Here is an 18,212-nt window from a genome sequence, read left to right as displayed (position 1 = left end):
GTTGACCAGGATGGTCTTGATCTCTTGACCTTGTGATCCACCCGCCTCGGCCTCCCAAAGTGCTGGGATTACAGGCTTGAGCCACCGCGCCCGGCCCCTTTTATATATTCTTAAGCAAAATGTCTATTCATATTGTTTGCCCACTTTTACATTGGGTTGTTTTATTGAGTTCTAAGAGTTATTTTAGTCTAGATACAAGTCGTTTGTCATATATATGATTTGCAAATATTTTTTCCCAGTTTGTCTTTTGTCTTTTCATTCTCTTAAGAGCATCCTTCAAAGAGCAGAAATTGTTAATTTTTATAAATTCCAATATATCAATTTTTCTTTTATGGCTGTGCTTTTGGTGTCATTTCTGAGAGCTCTCTGCCTAACCCCCAAGCATAAAGAGTTTCTTCTATTTTTCCTTTTAAGAGTTTATAGTTTAACCCTTATACTTAGGCTTATGATCCATTTTGAGTTCATTTTTATGTATGGTCTGAGGTGTGGTTCTAATTTCCTTTTTTTTTTTTTTTTTTTTTTAGACAGTGTTTTTCTTTTTTTTTTTTTTTTTTTTTTTTTTGGTTTTTTTTTTTTTTCTTTTTTTTTTTTTTCGGTCATATAAATTTTTCTTTTGGAGACAAGGTCTCACTCTGTTGCCCAGGCTCAAATGTAGTGGCATACTCTTGGCTCACTGCAGCCTTGACCTCCAGGGCTCAAGCGATCCTCCCACCTCAGCCTCTCTGGTAGCAGCTGGACCACAGGTGCACATCACTATGCCAGCAATTTTTTTTGTTTTGTACTTTTTGTACAGATGGGGTTTTGCCATGTTGCTCAGGCTGGTCTTGAACTCCTGGGCTCAAGAAATCCTCCCATCTCAGCCTTCCACAGTGCTGGAATTACGGGCGTGAGCTACTGCACCTGGCCCCAGCATATGAATTTCTAATTGTCTCAGCAATAAAATACTGTCTTTTACCTACTCAATTGTCTTGGCATCTTTGTTGAAAATCAATTGCCAATCAATATGAGGCTTTTTCCCTAGACTTTTAATTGTGTTCTTTTGGTCTATATCCCTGTAGATATTGTGCCAATATTGTATTATGTTGATTGCTACAGATTTGTAAGTTTTGAAATGAGGCAGTCTAAGTCCTCAAAGTTAGTTCTTTCTCAAAATTGGTTTGGCTATTTCTAGATGTTCTGCATTTCCACGTAAAGTTTAGGATTGGCTTGTTAATTTCTAAAAAAAAAAAAAAAAAAAAAAAGTCTGCTGGGATTTGGATAGGAATTGTGTTGAATTTATAGATTATTTTGGGGAGAACTGCCCTCTTGACAATACTGAATCTTCCAAACCATAAATGTGTAAATGTCTATTTATTTAGATCTTTAATTTTTCTCAGCAATTTTTGTACTTTTCATTGTACAAGTCTTATACCTACTTTGTTAAATTTGTACCCAACGATGTTATTCTTTTTTATGCTACTGTAAATGGAATTATTTCTTAATTTCATTTTTAGGTTGTTCATTCCCAGTATATAGAAATACAATAGATTTTTAAATGACTGACCTTTTCAAAGATTGATCTTGCATCCCGTGAACCTTCTAAACATGTTTGTTAGTTTTGGTAGCTTTTTTTTTGTATGTGTGTGCCTTCCTTAGGATTTTCTACATATAGGTTATCAGATAAGACAGTTTTATTTCTTCCGTTTCAATCTGGATGTCTATTATTTCTTTTTCTTACGTGATCACACTGGCTAAAACCTTTAGTGCAATGTTGAATAGATGTCAGAGTAGGATTTCTTTGCCTTGTTACCAGTCTTGGGGAGAAAACATTTAGCTTTTCACCATGGAATGAGATATTAGCTGTGGGTTTTTGTAGATGCTCTTTATCAGGTTGGAAAAATTCTCTTTTATTCCTAGTCTCTTGAGACTTCTATTATCAGTGAGTGTTGTCTGTCAAATGCTTTTACAGCATCTTGAAATGATCATATAGGGTTTTTGTTCTTCTATGATTTTACTGTTTATACTAGTGCCTTACATAGGCTGATTTCAGATGTTAAGCCACCTTCCATTTCTGGGATAAATTCTACTTGGAATTTATAATTTTTATGGGTGGCTGGATTCAGTATGCTAATATGGTTAAGAATTTTTACATCTATGTTCATGAAGAATATTCGTCTGTAGCTCTGTCTCTGTATGACTTTGGTATCAGGATAATACTGCTTGTTGAAATAGAATACTGGCTTCTATTTTCTGAAAGAGTATGGGAAGAATTGATGCTATGTCTTCTATAAACATTTTATAGACTTCACCAGTGAAATCATCTTGGCCTGAACTTTTCTTTATGGAGATATTTTAAATTACTAATTCAATTATTATTTTTTTGAAACAGAGTCTTGTTCTGTTGCCCAGGCTGGAGTGCAGTTGCATGATCTCGGCTCACTGCAACCTCCGCCTCCTGGGTTCAAGCAATTCTCAAGCCTCAGCCTCCCAAGTGGCTAGGACTATAGGCATACCACCACACCTGGCTAATTTTTCTATTTTTAGTAGAGATGAGTTTCGCTATGATGATCAGGCTGGTCTCGAACTCCTGGCCTCAAGTGATCTGCCTGCCTTGGCCTCCGAAAGTGTTAAGATTACAGGTTTGAGCCACTATGCCGAGCCTAATTCAGTTTTTAAATCTATTATAGGTCTATTCAGATCTTCTGTTTTGATAATTTGTATCATTTAAGAAGACTATTCACTGCATCTAAATTGTCTAATTTGTTGGCAAAAAGATGGTCATAACATTTCTTTATAATCCTTTTAAGCTTCTGTAGGAGCCATAGCGCTGTTCTTCAATCCTGATTTTGCTAATCTTCATCTTGATCAATCTAGTTAAAGGCTTGTCAAATTTGTTACTCTTTTCAAAGACTAAATTTCTTTAAATTAGTAAATCCTTTAGTCTTTGGAAAGATTAATAAATCCAATAAACTGATTTTCATGATTGTTTTTCTGTTTTCTCTTTTAGTGAGTTCTGTTCTAATCTTTATTATTTCCTGTCATTGACTCACTTTGGTTTTAACTGATTCTTCTTTCTGTAGTTTCTTCAGGTTAAGGTTTAGGTTATCCACTTTGGGCTTTTCTTATTTTTGATATAGTGTTGAAAGCTATACATTTCCTTCTAAATACTGCCTTATCTACATTCTAGAATTTAAACGGTCTATAATTTTGATGTTACATTTTCTTTCACGCCAAAATATTTTAAAATCTGTGATTTCTGGCCAGGTGTGGTGGCTCACGCCTGTAATCCCAGCACTTTGGGAGGATGAGGCAGGTGGATCACTTGAGGTCAGGAGTTCAAGACCAGCCTGGCCAACATGGTGAAACCCCATCTCTACGAAAAATACAAAAAATTAGCCAGACATGGTGGCATACACCTGTCATCCCAGGTACTCAGGCAGGAGAACTGGCTGAACCCAGGAGGCAGAGGTTGAAGTGAGCCAAGATCACACCACTGCACTCCAACCTGGGCAACAAAGGTGAAACTCCATCTCAAAAAATAAAAAAAAAATAAAAAAAATCTGTTGTGATTTCTTCTTTGACCCAGTGGGTATTTAGCTGTGTGTTGTTTCATTTCCAAAAAGTAGGAATTTTCCAGATTTCCTTTTGTTGTTAATTTCTAATTTAATTGCATTGTAATTAGAAAATATACATTGTATGGCATCAATCCTCTTAGATGAACTGAGATTTATTTTGTGGCCTCCTGTAAAATGTTTCCTGGAGAATGTTCCATGTGTACTTGAAAAAATATGTATTCTTTACATGTGAGTTAGGTAAAGTTGGCTGAGAGTGTTCTTCAAGTCTTCTATATCCTTGTTGACTTTCTGTCTACCTGTTCTATCAATTATTGAGAGTGGAATACACAAATCAGTTACCTTTGAATTGTCTCTCTTTTTAATTCAGTCAGTTTTGCTTCACATACTTTGAGATCTGTTTTAGGTGTGTATACATTTACAATTGCTATGTCTTTCTGATGTATTGATCCTTTTATCAGTTTGAAATGGCTCTATTTGTCTCAAGTAATATTTCTTATCTTTGCTGTATTTTGTCTGAAATTCAATACAGTTACTCCAGCTCTCTGGTGGCTACTGTCTGCATGGTATATCTTTTTCTATCTTCTTACTTTCAACCTATTTGTATCTTTGAAGCTATGGTATGTCTCCTGTAGAGAGTATATAGTTGGATCTTTTTTTTAAAAAATCCAATCTGACAATTTCTGCCTTTTGATTGAAGTGTTTAGAACATCTACATAGAATGTGGTTATTGATACAGTTGGGTTTACATTTGCCTTTTGTTTTCTACATGTCTCCTGTCCTTCTCAGTGTCCTGTTTCTCCTTTATTGTCCTCTTTTGCAATAAAACAATTTAAATATAATTTAAATCCTTGATTGATGTTTTACTATATTTATTGAATAACTTTCTTAGGAGTAGCTCAAGGGATTATAAAATATATCTTAATTTAGCACAATCTACCTCAGATTAATACTAACCTAATTACAATAAAATATAAAAGCTTTTCTCCAATATAACTCCGTTCCCTTCCCTTATCCTTTATGCTATCGTTGTGATATATTAATATATCTACATACATTTTAAAGTTAACAAAAGTGAACAAAAATTTATTGCTTTATATGTTATGTTTTTATTTTTATTCATTATTGTCTTTATTTTAAAGGTAGAAAAACCATAAGTTGAATGATAATAAAAAAGTAAAGGTTGGAAAACTGAGGCATTTCATGAAAAGTCAAATCCATTGTACAATGCCTAATATAGTCAAAGATCTTGAAATTAGTGTCTTAACTATCATTTCTTACCTTTAATCAATAAACATTATTTTTCTTTAAAGGAGATAAAAAGATTACTCATTAAATATAGTGAAAATAAACATAATTAATTAAACAATATGTCTCTCTAACCTCTTTACAGCCATAAACACGCTGTGGTAAAAATAATATTGGTTTTTGCTATGGCTTCATTTTTCTTTAAAATATTAACTAAAATAGATTTCTGATTTGGGTAACATAACCAGTGCCATTTGGTTTTAAAAAGAATTGTATCTTAATCACCAAGGAAAGACACCAGGAAAACAATGACACGGTCACTTGAAGATTGTCTGAGTCTACCGTTCACCATCTCATCAGACACCCTTAAATTAATTCCAGCACAACATCTAAGAAATACATGGATCAACCTGCAGAGCACATCAGAAAAAGTGCTAATACAGTGAATAGTTAAAAACAATGGCAGCAGATGATAAAACAATACAGAAATGGGAACCCTTTGGAATTTTTTTTCTTGTTTTGGTTAAGAATATCATTAGTACTTTATAAACTTCATACATATGGCACACTATAAGGTTTAAAGAATAAAAGGTTTAATGGAATAAGCAAGAGAATGCCATTAAACCCTTGAAATAAGAAACACTGCCAACTTTTACAGGTACAAAGTTCCTCACGTTTCAAGCAAGTTTAGTCAAGCCTCATTATTCATGAGGACAAGTAGGCCAGCTTACAGACAAGCGGCACCCTACGAATGGCTCTTAGACACGACACAGTTTGTAAGATATATGTGTTTACATTTTGAATAGTCATGTGGCTATTATAAAGACAGTAACTATACATCCCTACTTGGTGAAACTGCGTGCCTTTCTTCGTGATTTCATCAGTCCTTTTTTCAGCAGACAAAAGATTTTCTAAGGTCAGCCTCTTCTAAGTATAGCTCATCACCTGGTAAAAGCTGGGTTTCCCATCTGGCAGCTAAGAAGGTGATCGCAGCCACTTTTCCACCCCTTCTAACGCATGATCCAAAGAACACTTGTGCAAGTCAGAGGCAAACTTTTCAAGTCTTCTTATTTTGTAGAGCTGTGGGGGGGGTGCCAACCAAATTTCTTTGGGTAAGAAACTCTCTGTTGCCTCTGGTGGAGATGACCACTGACAGTTAGCCACCTTGGCCACGTCGGAGTATCAGGCGGCAGCCGGTGTAAGTGCCGCAGGAGGATGGCCGCGCGGAGGCTGCTGCACAGGACAGGTGTGAGCCGGCCCTTCTAGTAGAGGTGCGCACACAGGCCGTGGGGCACAAGGGCTCCAGTGTGGGCCCCTCCTGCGGGGAGGTTCTGGGCGCCCACCTCCTTCATGTTTTTAAATGTTCTGAGACGTGAGGATAAATATACTTAGGGAATCTTTTCTGTTAACACACGTAGTTGCCATTTCCTATACTCTTTCTTCCCATGAATCGTAATGACTATCTGGCTTCATTTCTTTTTTTCCTTTTTTTTTTCTTTTTTTTTCCCATTTATTTTATTGCATTTTAGGTTTTGGGGTACATGTGAAGAACATGCAAGATTGTTGCATAGGTACACACGTGGCAGTGTGATTTGCTGCCTTCCTCCCCATCACCTACATCTGGCATCTCTCCCTTTGCTATCTCTCCCTAACTCCCCACCCCGCACCGTCCCTCCCCTATTCCCCCACAACAGACCCCAGTGTGTAGTGCTCCCCTCCCTGTGTCCATGTGTTCTCATTGTTCAACACCCGCCTATGAGTGAGAACATGCGTGTTTGATCTTCTGCTCTTGTGTCAGTTTGCTGAGAATGATGGTTTCCAGGTTCATCCATGTCCCTACAAAGGACACAAACTCATCGTTTTTGATGGCTGCATTCTTTTCAGCCTGAAGGATTTCCTTTAGTATTTCTTACAAAGCCAGTCGGCTAGGAATAAATTCTCTCATTCCCTAGCCAAGAGTGTCTTTATTTTGATTCTGTGTTTAAAAGATAATCTTGCTGAATATAGCCTTTTAACCCTTGAAGTGTCATTATTTTGCCTTCTGGCCTCCATCATTGCAGATGAGAAGTCAGCCATTGATCACATCGCTGTTCCCTTGTACACAAGTTGTTTTTCTCTTCCTGCTTCAAGATTTTTACTTTATCAACTATATTTGACTATAGTTTAGGTATGGGTGCTTTTGCATTTATCCTACTTGTGGTTTGCTGAGCTTCTCATATGTGTAGATTACTGTATTTTAAGACTTTAGGAAGGTTTTGGACATTATGCTTTCAAATCTTTTTCCACCCCTCTTCTCCTCTCCTCTTATACATTCATTGGTATAATTGTGGAAATCAATAGTGCTGGTGCCTTGGGTTCTTCTCATTCTTCTTCCCCTACCAGCACTCCAGCTCTGTCACACAGAGGGCAGGCCATGAAGATTGACAGCATTGTTGCCAGAGTAGAGGTGCTTACTAGATTTGGAACAATGGATAGTACCCACCTCCAGCAGCACTGTCTCTGGAAGTGATGTTCTTGGTGGCAGGAGAGCAGAAATGGCTAATAGCTAACAGGTTGTTACATAGGACTATGGGGTTCTGATTGTTTTCCTTCAAATGTTTTCTCTTTTTGGAATTAATCTCTATTGATTGAATTTTAAGTAATTTCTATTGATCCAGTTTTAAGTTCACTGATTTTTTTCTTCTGCTATCTCAAATCTGCTGTTAAGTCACTCTACAGAATTTTTCATTTTGATTATTGTCTTTTCAACTCCACAATTTTCATTGGGTTCTTTAAAAAAAATTCTACTTGAGATTCTCTACTGGTTAATTCATTATTTTCATACTTTCTTCTAATTCTTTAAACATAGTTCTTTGAACATAATGATTATTTGAAAGCTTTGTCTGAACTTTTTGGAGACATTAAGAGACTGTTCCCATTCATGGATTTTCTTGGACATGGGTTAAACACATTCCTGTTTCTTTACATGTCTTTTTAAAAAAAATTGGACAGTTTAGATAATATAGCAACTCTAGATTCTAACTTTAACCTCATGAACATTTTTCTTGATTTTGTCTGTTTACTAACCTGCAATCTGTCTCTTCTATGGTGTGTCCCCAGTGATATTCCACTTAGCCTTTTTTTTTTTTTTCCCAATCTTGTTTTTATTTCTAAGCCTGGCCTTTTGAGGGCTGTCCTATACCTGCAAAGGTTGATGATTAGCCAATGATTATACAGAAGTGGTGTTCAAATACCCTGGACTGATGAATCTGCACAGTGAGAGCACACTCAAAGTTTAGGCTGTTTTCAAGTTTGTTCTGATTTTTACCTTCCACTGGCCTTTTCTGGTCTCCTTTGCAAATGTGCATAGCATTAGGAGCTACAAAGAGTATGTGGATATTATGTGGACCCTCTCAAATCTCTATTTTGCATATATGTGGCCTCAGCTAAGAATACATTTACCAAAATCACAACTCTACTAGTTCAAACTAGTAGAGTGGTTACCTATTCCTGCTCTCCTGCCACCAGGAACATCACTTCCACTGAGAATGCTGCTGGATGTGGGCACAATCCATTGTTGTAAGTCTAGTGAGCACCTTCAATTGTGGCAACAGTGCTGTCAATCCTCATGGCCTGCTCTCTGTGTAAGTGAGCTGGCATGTTGGTAGAGGAAGAAGAATGAAAACAAGTCCAGGCATGAGCACTACTGATTTCAACAATTATCCAAAATCCAGCAGTTTTTTTCAAACATAAACACTTCTCAGATTGTTACATGCCTTTGGTCAGTTTCCAGAGGGCTGAACATTTTGTCCAAATTTATAAATACTTTTTGGAGAGAGGATTTGCTGACTTCCTAAGTCATCCATGCATGGCTGGAAGTCCCTCCCCAAAAATTTCTTTTTTATATTAAAGCCTAACTTGAAGAAAAGTTGAGCCTCATTTTAGGAAGCTGAAATTATCCCATCAGAGCTTTAATGATTTATAATAATTATCATCATAATGATAATGTCTGTAATTTCAACAAATTGCTTTAAAAAATTTCTTCTGGGCCAGGCGTGGTGGCTCACGCCTGTAATCCCAGCACTTTGGGAGGCCGAGCTGAGCAGATCATGAGGTCAGGAGATCAAGACTATCCTGGCCAACATGGTGAAACCTCATCTCTACTAAAAGTACAAAAAATTAGCTGGGTGTGGTGGTGCACACCTGTAGTCCCAGCTACTTGGGAGGGTGAAGCAAGAATCGCTTGAACCCAGGAGGCAAAGGTTGCAGTGAGCCAAGATTATGCCACTGCACTCTAGCCTGGCGACAGAACAAGACTCTGTCTCAAAAAAAAATTTTTTTTCTATCTGTAAAGACATAAGGTAAGAACAATACTCTGAAACTAAACTTGATTCATGCAAATAAATATATGTGATAAATTATTTCTTGAGAAAAATACTAATACTCATAGCAAAACATCTCAGTAGATAAGAGTCACATTTTTTGTTTTGTATAATTTTTATTTTGACATCAAAGTTATCTAAGGCTATCAAATAGCAGAAAATTATAGTATAATGATAATCTTAGATAAATAAAGGAATAGCAAAAAAGAGAATAGCTTTAAGCTGTATTATTAAATAGCTTGGTCCAATGTAACAATAAAGCTGTTAGTAGCCTATTCTACTATGTACTCTAGATAATCAAGCTGCCTTCTATAATTAAAATCTCTGGTCATATAGCATAAAAATCATTTTTGGTTTATAAAATAGCATTTAGTAATTATTTAATGACCTATAAGAATAATTGTGTATGCCAAATACAATGTAAGGTTTGTCTCCATCACCCAAAAAATTGTCCCTAAGGAAAGAGTGAGTCAGTTTATATTCAGATACTTCAAGATACTCTCTCAATTAGTTTATTTTGAACAACAAAACACTGTTGGGGGAAAATATATAAGTCTGAAATGACCTTAATCAAAGGCAGTTTTTCAAAGCTTATAAAGGTCACCTATATGAATAAGACAAAAGAAAGGGAGGGAAGCAGGGAGGGGCAACACAGAGCAATTATTTCTGGAACTATGAGTTCTCAATTCCAACTGCAGGATGTCACTGAAAACAAGTCTTCGAAAGATCACTTTGAAAAGCAGTCAGTTATACTTACAAATATAGCGTATGGCACTAAAATATCCAACAATCCTAATGTCATGCTACTGGGTTCTAGTAGCTTGAGATAAATATCCAGAGACAGTGTCATACAGAGATTCCCCAAACTATGATATTTCAAGCATCTTATAATTAAGACACTGTACTCGAAAAACCATGTTAATTTAAAAAAGTCATTCTAATGACAATGAAGACATGGAATACCTTTGACCCAGCAATTCCATTACTGGGTATATGCCCAACAGATTATAAATCATTCTACTATAAAGACACATGCACGCATATGTTTATTGCAGCACTATTCACAATAGCAAAGACCTAGAACCAACCCAAATGTCCATTAATGATAGACTGGATAAAGAAAATGTGGCACATATACACCATGGAATACTAAGCAGCCATAAAAAAGGACGAGTTCATGTCCTTTGCAGGGACATGGATGAAACTGGAAACCATCATTCTCAGTAAACTAACACAGGAACAGAAAACCAAATGCCACATGTTCTCACTCATAAGTGGGAGTTGAACAATGAGAACACATGGACAGGGAGGGCAACATCACACACTGGGGCCTGTCAGGGAGTGGGGGGAGGGGTGGGATAGCATTAGGAGAAATACCTAATGTAGAGGACAGGTTGATGGGTGCAGCAAACCAGCATGGCACATGTGTACCTATGTAACCTGCACATTCTGCACATGTACCCCAGAACTTAAAGTATAATAATAATAAAGATACATGATTAAATAAAAGTTTCATGACTTTGAAGTTGCAAGAAAGGCAATATTATTACCTTTTTTTCATATAAAATGTCATCTTTAGGTATGTGGATGGCTACACTAACACATTAACTATTTTAAATAAGCATTTAATTTTTTCATCCTTTTGGTTTTCTCATTGGAAATGGTGGACTTACCATATACACATATGGTTACATGTTTTTCAAGCCACTACTCCATAGAAAGTAGTTTACTGGATTTTAGTATAAAGTATTTGTTTCATTTTTTAAAAAGTCATTAAGAACCACATTAAGCAAACATTCCCTTTTGATTTATAAGAAGATTTGTCCCTTTGAGTTTTATGGTGGCAATAGCTGGCTTTGAAAAATGTAAACATACAATCAGTATTATTGAAATAAATACCATTACCACGAAACCTCTTTGTAATAAAATGTCAGCAAGACCAAGCTTAGATTATAACTAATAGAATATACACAAATGTCTGAAAATGTGTTATAATAAAATGTGACACTTGTCTCTAATTGATTAATAAGAAAAGACCAGCACAATATCAAAACATGCAAATTAGATGTATCTGTGCTTAACATAAATCAAGATCAAGTTAAGGGAAATGAGATTGGGCACTTAAAAATTAGTGTGTTTTCCTTGGCTGGGTTTAATGAGAATTTGGGCCTGCTGAGAAATCATGCAGAACTAGTCTCCTCTCTAAGAGGAGTAATAAGAACTAATGCAGAACAGGTAACTTAAGAGGTGATACCAGCTCCTGAGCACAAAGATGCAATTTCCCAGGCATCTGGGCTCCTAAGTCACTTCTCTCTGGAAGTGATGCCACCCTTCTCAGTCTGCCACCCTTTCTTTAATCTTAGATTACCAGATACTTAGGGTGTGGGTTGTATCTCCTCTCCAATCTGGCTTGCTACAAAAGAGGTACATGGTCTCCTATCTACCAAATTCATTCGTCTCCCAGGAGCTCCCCCGGCCCTCAAATATTTATGTTTTACATATATATGTCTAAAGAAATACATTACTGCTCTCTCTCTCTCTCTCTATATATATATATGTATGTATGTATATGTATAGATATAGATTTCATATATAGTGGTAGAACTAAAGTGGTATAAATTTCTCAAGTTGATTTTCCACAGAATGGGAGGTTGTGAGCTGACTGGTTCTTAAATTCAGAGACTTGTTGCTGTTATTCCATCTTCTGGTGGCAGGTAGTTTAACATGCTTTCACTCTTAGTAGCATTTTAACCTAAGTTCTTAAGCAGAGGGACTTTTATCCCCAGTTCACTCAATTCACTTTGTATACAAAATATTTTGTCTATATATATATATATATATAGACAAAATATTTTGTATAAAGTGAATATATGTATATATATACGCATATTTCTTTGTGTATATATATATATATTTCTTTTTGTGTGTGTATACACACACACACATGCATGCATGCACATACATACAAAGAAATAAAAGAATGGGAGTAGTACAGAATGAAGAAGTTTCCAAAGATCAAATATCCATTATGGTATCTTTTCTTTTGGCTTTGGAGTCTGAGTTTCTTGTCACCCCATTTCTTTGTAGATCTGGGGGAAAGATGTTCACTTTCCTTCCAAGGGAAAGAAATTGGCAACTGCCTCTTAGCCCAGGTCCTCTGATAAGCAGGATTTATATGTCTGTGATAAAAAGTTTCAGCAAACACACATGCACAAGTATACACATACATACATACTCTCACCCAGAGATATCTATTCTAGTCCCTTAATTCACATGAGAAAACTGAGACAGAGATCATTAGTGACCCATCTATGTAGCTCTGCCAGAATCAAGAGAAGATCTCACATCTCACAATTCCCATTTCATAGCTCATTCCATTCCACCACTCTGATAAATCATTCTTTCAAGCCCTCAGTATGAATGACAACAGTTGCCTGCTGCAACAGCCTTTTCTATTTAAACAAAAAACAAAAAACAAAAAAAAAAAACTACCTCAAATGGAAGGTATTCAAGCCATTCAAGCTTCCTCCTTCAGAGCCTCCACCATTTGATAAAGATGATGAGGTTCACAGAGGGGTATTCTAGCTAGGGCTGGGTGATCAAGGTCAGTTTTCCTGTCTTTGTTTCTCTGTTAACTGCCTCACACTTAGACTTGTTTGTGTTAATTTCCAGTCGTAGAATAAGTGTCATCATCACTAATCCATGTGATCTCTTCATTCCCAAACTCAGTTGTCATATTTTCTACTACCCATGCACAGAGCATAGCTGTAGAAAGTATGTTGAAAGGCTCACACAAACAAGCACTTAATCAATTAAAACTAACATCTCTAGGAACAAAGATAATCACATCAAATCAATACATTCAAACCACCAAAACTCAGCTACCAGGTCTCTTTAATAGTCAATCTTACAGGTCAATAAGAGCTATAAATATACAATCCACCACTACCTCATAATCTGACACTTGTGTTGTTTTAAAGAATAATGTTAACAGTTGCTTACTTACTGGCTCTACAGGGAAAGGGATATAGATCCATAAAAAACTAATCAATTTAAAGAATTTGGGTAGGTGTGAGTATGAGTAGAAAATGCTAAAGGGATGCATGAAATAAAGGACGGGCTAGTCTGATAATGAAAGCAAGCCACGTGGATTCTTTCTCCCTCTTTCAGATGAGGTGACCTAGGGGAAATATGCTGGCTAGGCATGTTGCGTATCTTCCTACTGACAGTAAACTCTTGGAAGAAGAATTTCATATCACCACTCAAGTCCCCTTTTCTACCCTTCCCCCTCACCTCAAGAAACTAGAAAACTTCATAAATAGCTCATTAGTTGGCCAAAAATCTTTTCAAAAAGCATTAAACATCAAGCGTATATAATAAGATACAGAGTTTCTAATCTCTTTGGAGTATCACACTTTCTTAGGGAGAAATAACACAAATGAGAATCAGAAAACTGGATTGAGATTTATAAAGTGAATGTAACTATTTAAAAAAGTAAATACAATGGACACAGACAAAAGGAGCCACATGGTATATGGGTCAGAGAAAGGTTTAACTTTAAATCAGAAATCTGACTCCCCCCCCAACAATATAGCCCATTCATGGGTATTCACGTTTATAGGAAATATTAGACTCAAGATAAAAATTACTACATGCCCCATTTCAGTCACAGATCTAAAGAAAGTGAATTGCGGATAAAAATCCTTCTGCTTAAGAACTTAGGTTAAAACGCTACTAAGAGTAAAAGCATGTTAAACTACCTGCTGCCAGAAGATGGAATAACAACAATCATGTCTCTCTAAATTTAAGAACCAGTCAGCTCATAGCCTTCCAGATCCAAGCTTGCATAGAAGAGGAGCTTCTCTGGGAAATCAACTTGAGAAATTTACACCACTTTGGTTCTACCACTAGCTAGGTGACCACGGGAAAATTGCAGAGATTTAGTTTTCTACTAGTAAAATAGAAATTATTTTACTATCTCATAGGGTTACTATAAATATTAGATAAGATAATTTATAGAAAGTACTTAATACAATCCTTTTTACTGAGAGTGTTTCGTTGCTCTTTTCTATAAAGACCTCTAGGTTCTCACCTCTACAGTGGGAGAAGATATGACTAATATTTTAAGATTTTCTTGTTTGACTTTTTGTTTGTTTTGAGATAGAGTCTCACTCTGTTGCCCAGGCTGGAGTGCAGTGGCAAGATCTTGGCCCACTGCAACCTCTGCCACCTAGGTTCAAGCGATTCTTCTGCCTCAGCCTCCCAAGTAGCTGGGATTACAGGCACCTGCCACTGCGCCTGGCTGTCTTTTGTAGTTGTAGAGAAGGGGTTTCACCATCTTGGCCAGGCTTCTCTTGAACTCCTGACCTCATGATCCACCCATGTCGGCCTCCCAAAGTGTTGGAATTACAGCCACCCACCTTGCCTGGCAGACTTTGTTTTAATCAAAGGATTGCCAAGATACAGATCAAAGTTATTTTTTGTAAAACTGAACATTATAGTTATTATAGACCTAAAGCTATTCAGTGGATTATACAAATATGAGCATAAAGTATTAAAGATAGGTGTCTTTCTGTGTTTTCATGTGGCAAAAGTTTCTATGTGCTCCTTTTTAGAAAGGATATTTCTGTCACTTATAAACTGCTGCTCCAAATTATGTGATAATTTAGATCAAGGTCATTACCAACTTAGTTGACCAAACCTGAAAAATATTGTTCTCACGTCAGAGACCTTGAAGAAAGAATGCTCTAATGGGATTAAAATGCCTTGCAAAGAATTACAACATGAATAGCTCAAGAAATCTTAATTTATAAAAGGTCACAGAGTTTCAAAAAACATCTCTCATTTCAGCTAATTAAATGAAATTTTAGTTAAACGGCACCTTTAAATATTGGTATTGCAGCTGCGAGTGCATTTAAATAGCATTTACGCAGATATAATTAGCACAATTAAACATGGGTAGAAGTGGAAACACTATTCTTAATTATATTGATATAATCAGTTTTATTAATGCTTTATAGCAACAAAAGTGACACCTGACAGTAACACACAATTCATGATTGAACCTAATATTAAGCATTTTAGCATATTAAGGAATCTAAAGCTAGGTAACTGGAGAAAGAAAGAAGTCAAATAATGAGTTCCTACCTGTGACGATGCCATAGTTGGGAGGTTCAAGAATTACTCCATAAAACTGGATGATGTTTCTGTGACTGAGGATACTGAGTATTTCTGCCTGTACAAAAAATAAAATGCAAAGTTGTATAACATTTCATATTAATAATAGTCAAATAAAACAGGCTTCCAAATAAAAATAGTCAAATAAAACACTCATTTTTTTTTTTTTTTTGAGATAGGGTCTTGCTCTGTTGCCCAGGCTAGAGTATAGTGGTGTGATCTTGGCTCACTGAAGCCTTGACCTCCTGGGCTCAAGTAATCCTCCTATCTCAGCTTCCCAAGTAGCTTGGACTACAGGCATGCGCCACTACACTCAGCTAATTAAAAAAAAATTTTGTAGAGATGGGGTATCACTATGTTGTTCAGGCTGATCTCAAACTCTTGGGCTCTAGCCATCCTCCCACCTTTGCCTCCCAAAGTGCCAGGATTACAGGTGTGAGCTACCACGCCCGGCCTCAGTTATCTTTTACTTACATTTACAAAGATCTATATGTGCCCAACAAGTATGTGACTCTGCTAAAGTTGTCTTTCTTGAAAGTTTAAACATTTCTACTGAAGCTTTCTGAAAATTTAAAAAGAAAATGAGCTTGAAGAACTGATAAAAGAGGTGCTTACTAGCAAGCCCGCATGATGATAATGGAGGGGAATGACTGAAGAGATGACCCATTTATTTACAGTGAAGGCCCTCTTCTAATGTCAATATATATTTTTTGCATAATGTCTCTTCTGAGAGGCTACAGCGAGACTGAACTTCTATTGGTTGGATGATTCAAAATTAAGGCAGAGATTTAAAAATATTAATGGAATCAATTCAGGTAAAACCCATTTATTTATCTCATCATTTATTCAAAATATATTATTGTTCTCCTTTATACAAGGTTCTAGAAACATATAAAGGTAGATTCTTGACCTTGAGTGGTGATTTGATAGGAGGCCAGATTTATACATTTTGAAACATGTTAAATACTAGAAAGTAGCAGTAAAGAGTGACATGGTAAAAATAAGTTGTATTTATTAAACTTAATTTTTAAAACAAACAGATACTATGGTATATATCTGCTAATGTCAATAGAAAGATGATCTTTATATAAATCATATATTCATCAACATTTTATGACTTGTGGAGATAAAATATGGTTAATCAAGAATTATAATGAGGTATACAATCACATAAGTTAAATATAGAAAAGATTTAGTATTTTTCAATGAAAAGCATATTATTGGCAGTAAGTGGACAGGAGATTTATAAGTCCCCACCCCAGAAAGAGGATCATCAATAAGAATGTCAGCAGTTAATGAAAATGGAGACACTTTGGTCGGAAAGGGACTCCCCTCTGAGAATCTGTACACTGTGAGTTAGTGTTATTTGCTATTGATTTTTTTCCATAGGATAAGAGTTGAGGTTTCATTAAAAACACTGTGAAACTGGTTTTGAAGGTGGTGTAACTAGGTGGAAAACAGAAGTTTGAGGGTTGGCATAGGTTCACTATGAAATTAAGATAAAGGATATCCCTGATTGTATGAGACATTTACTAACCTTGATTTGACAGTGTTTTCTTTTAGTAACACAGTTGTTGAAGGGGGCTATCACTGCTGAATCAAGCAATTCCTTAACACTTAATGAGTGCCCAGTATGTATAGAGGGGTCTGTGTTCATCAAGCAACCTTCTTCTCATAGTTTAGTTTCTCAAATAGTAAGAAGATGTATCAATTGAGCAACACAACTATTCATCCACATGGCAACTCTACTTCTAAGAAATAACAAAGTTTATTGTAAAAATAGAGTGTATGTGCAGTTTGGAAATCACAAAGCCCCCCCATCTTTAAGTGGTAGACCAACTGTTTGTGAATAAAGCCTTAAGTTCAATGTGAGTAAAGCATAGAGTTAATGTTTGAACCAGTATTTGTGAAACTGAGGCAGTGTTATCCTTTGGAATATTCTTTGGGGTACCTGAATTTTGTGACCATTAAAAATGTTTGTATCAATAAAGAATAAATACAAGAATATTCTGAATCCTTGAATGACCACTTTTTAATGTAGCATGATGGGATTTTCAGTGTTCCAGCTAGTTTTTGTGTTTATATGTAAGATATTGCCCAGTGATATCTTAAGGAGATAGAATTGATCATTTCAGGTGCTGGTAAACACATCAAATAGCTCTTAGGCTGGCAAATTGTTTGCCTGCTCTTATTGTTTCCAGCTGGGGCCATGTCAAAATGGCAGTCATTATCCTGTATCCCATTGTTGTGCTCATATTTTAAGTTTTTACAAAAAAGCTTGCAGTATAATTTGCAAGTAAACGATATTTTCATGAAATAAGATTTTAGGTTCTTATAAAATAAACTAAGAATCTGATTTAACATTATAAAACATTTAACATCATAAAAACAATATGCTACTTTAGAGTATTGTCCTGATTTCATGGAAATGGGCCAGGAGCAAACAGAGGCAGACTGAGTAAGTAAGTGATATGTTTGTAATAAATGAAGGTCAAATGACATGATGTCAGCAATTCAAATAAGCGCCAATAAAAACAAGGATGAAGTCAACCAAATTATTAAAACCTGTGTTGTAGCAATCAGCCTCTGACAGCAAACAGATATATTCTCTGGTATTAAGCTCTGCCTCTGTTTACTGTTAATATAAATATGTAATTTTCCAGACTAGAACTTGAGGATCTAAGAAAAGACTGGGATAGACTGCAACAATAGATTTATATTTTTAGATGGAGTCTTGATCTGTCAACCAGGCTGGAGTGCACTGGTGCGATCTCTGCTCACTGCAGAGATCAAGTGATTCTCCTGCCTCAGCCTCCTGAGTACCTGGAATTACAGGTATGCACCACCATGCCTGGCTAATTTTTGAATTTTTTTT

The 18,212-nt window shown here is 36.1% G+C and overlaps 1 protein-coding gene across 4 annotated transcripts in view; it reads right to left on the bottom strand.

The window, feature by feature from the left end:
• MAP3K20 (mitogen-activated protein kinase kinase kinase 20) overlaps window positions 1-18,212 on the bottom strand; it is a 195,088-nt gene that overhangs the window by 86,796 nt on the left and 90,080 nt on the right. For all 4 annotated transcript variants that reach the window (XM_017538234.1, XM_017538235.2, XM_017538236.2 and 1 more), the window contains exon 3: window positions 15,308-15,395. In XM_017538234.1, the coding sequence (XP_017393723.1) occupies window positions 15,308-15,395 (88 nt within the window). The remainder of the gene's footprint in view (window positions 1-15,307; window positions 15,396-18,212) is intronic.

Source organism: Cebus imitator, unplaced genomic scaffold (genome assembly GCF_001604975.1).
Source record: "Cebus imitator isolate Cc_AM_T3 unplaced genomic scaffold, Cebus_imitator-1.0 Scaffold110, whole genome shotgun sequence".
NCBI lineage: Eukaryota > Metazoa > Chordata > Mammalia > Primates > Cebidae > Cebus > Cebus imitator.
Note: the sequence above shows the minus strand (reverse complement) of the source record. Positions and strands in the feature narration are given on the sequence as shown.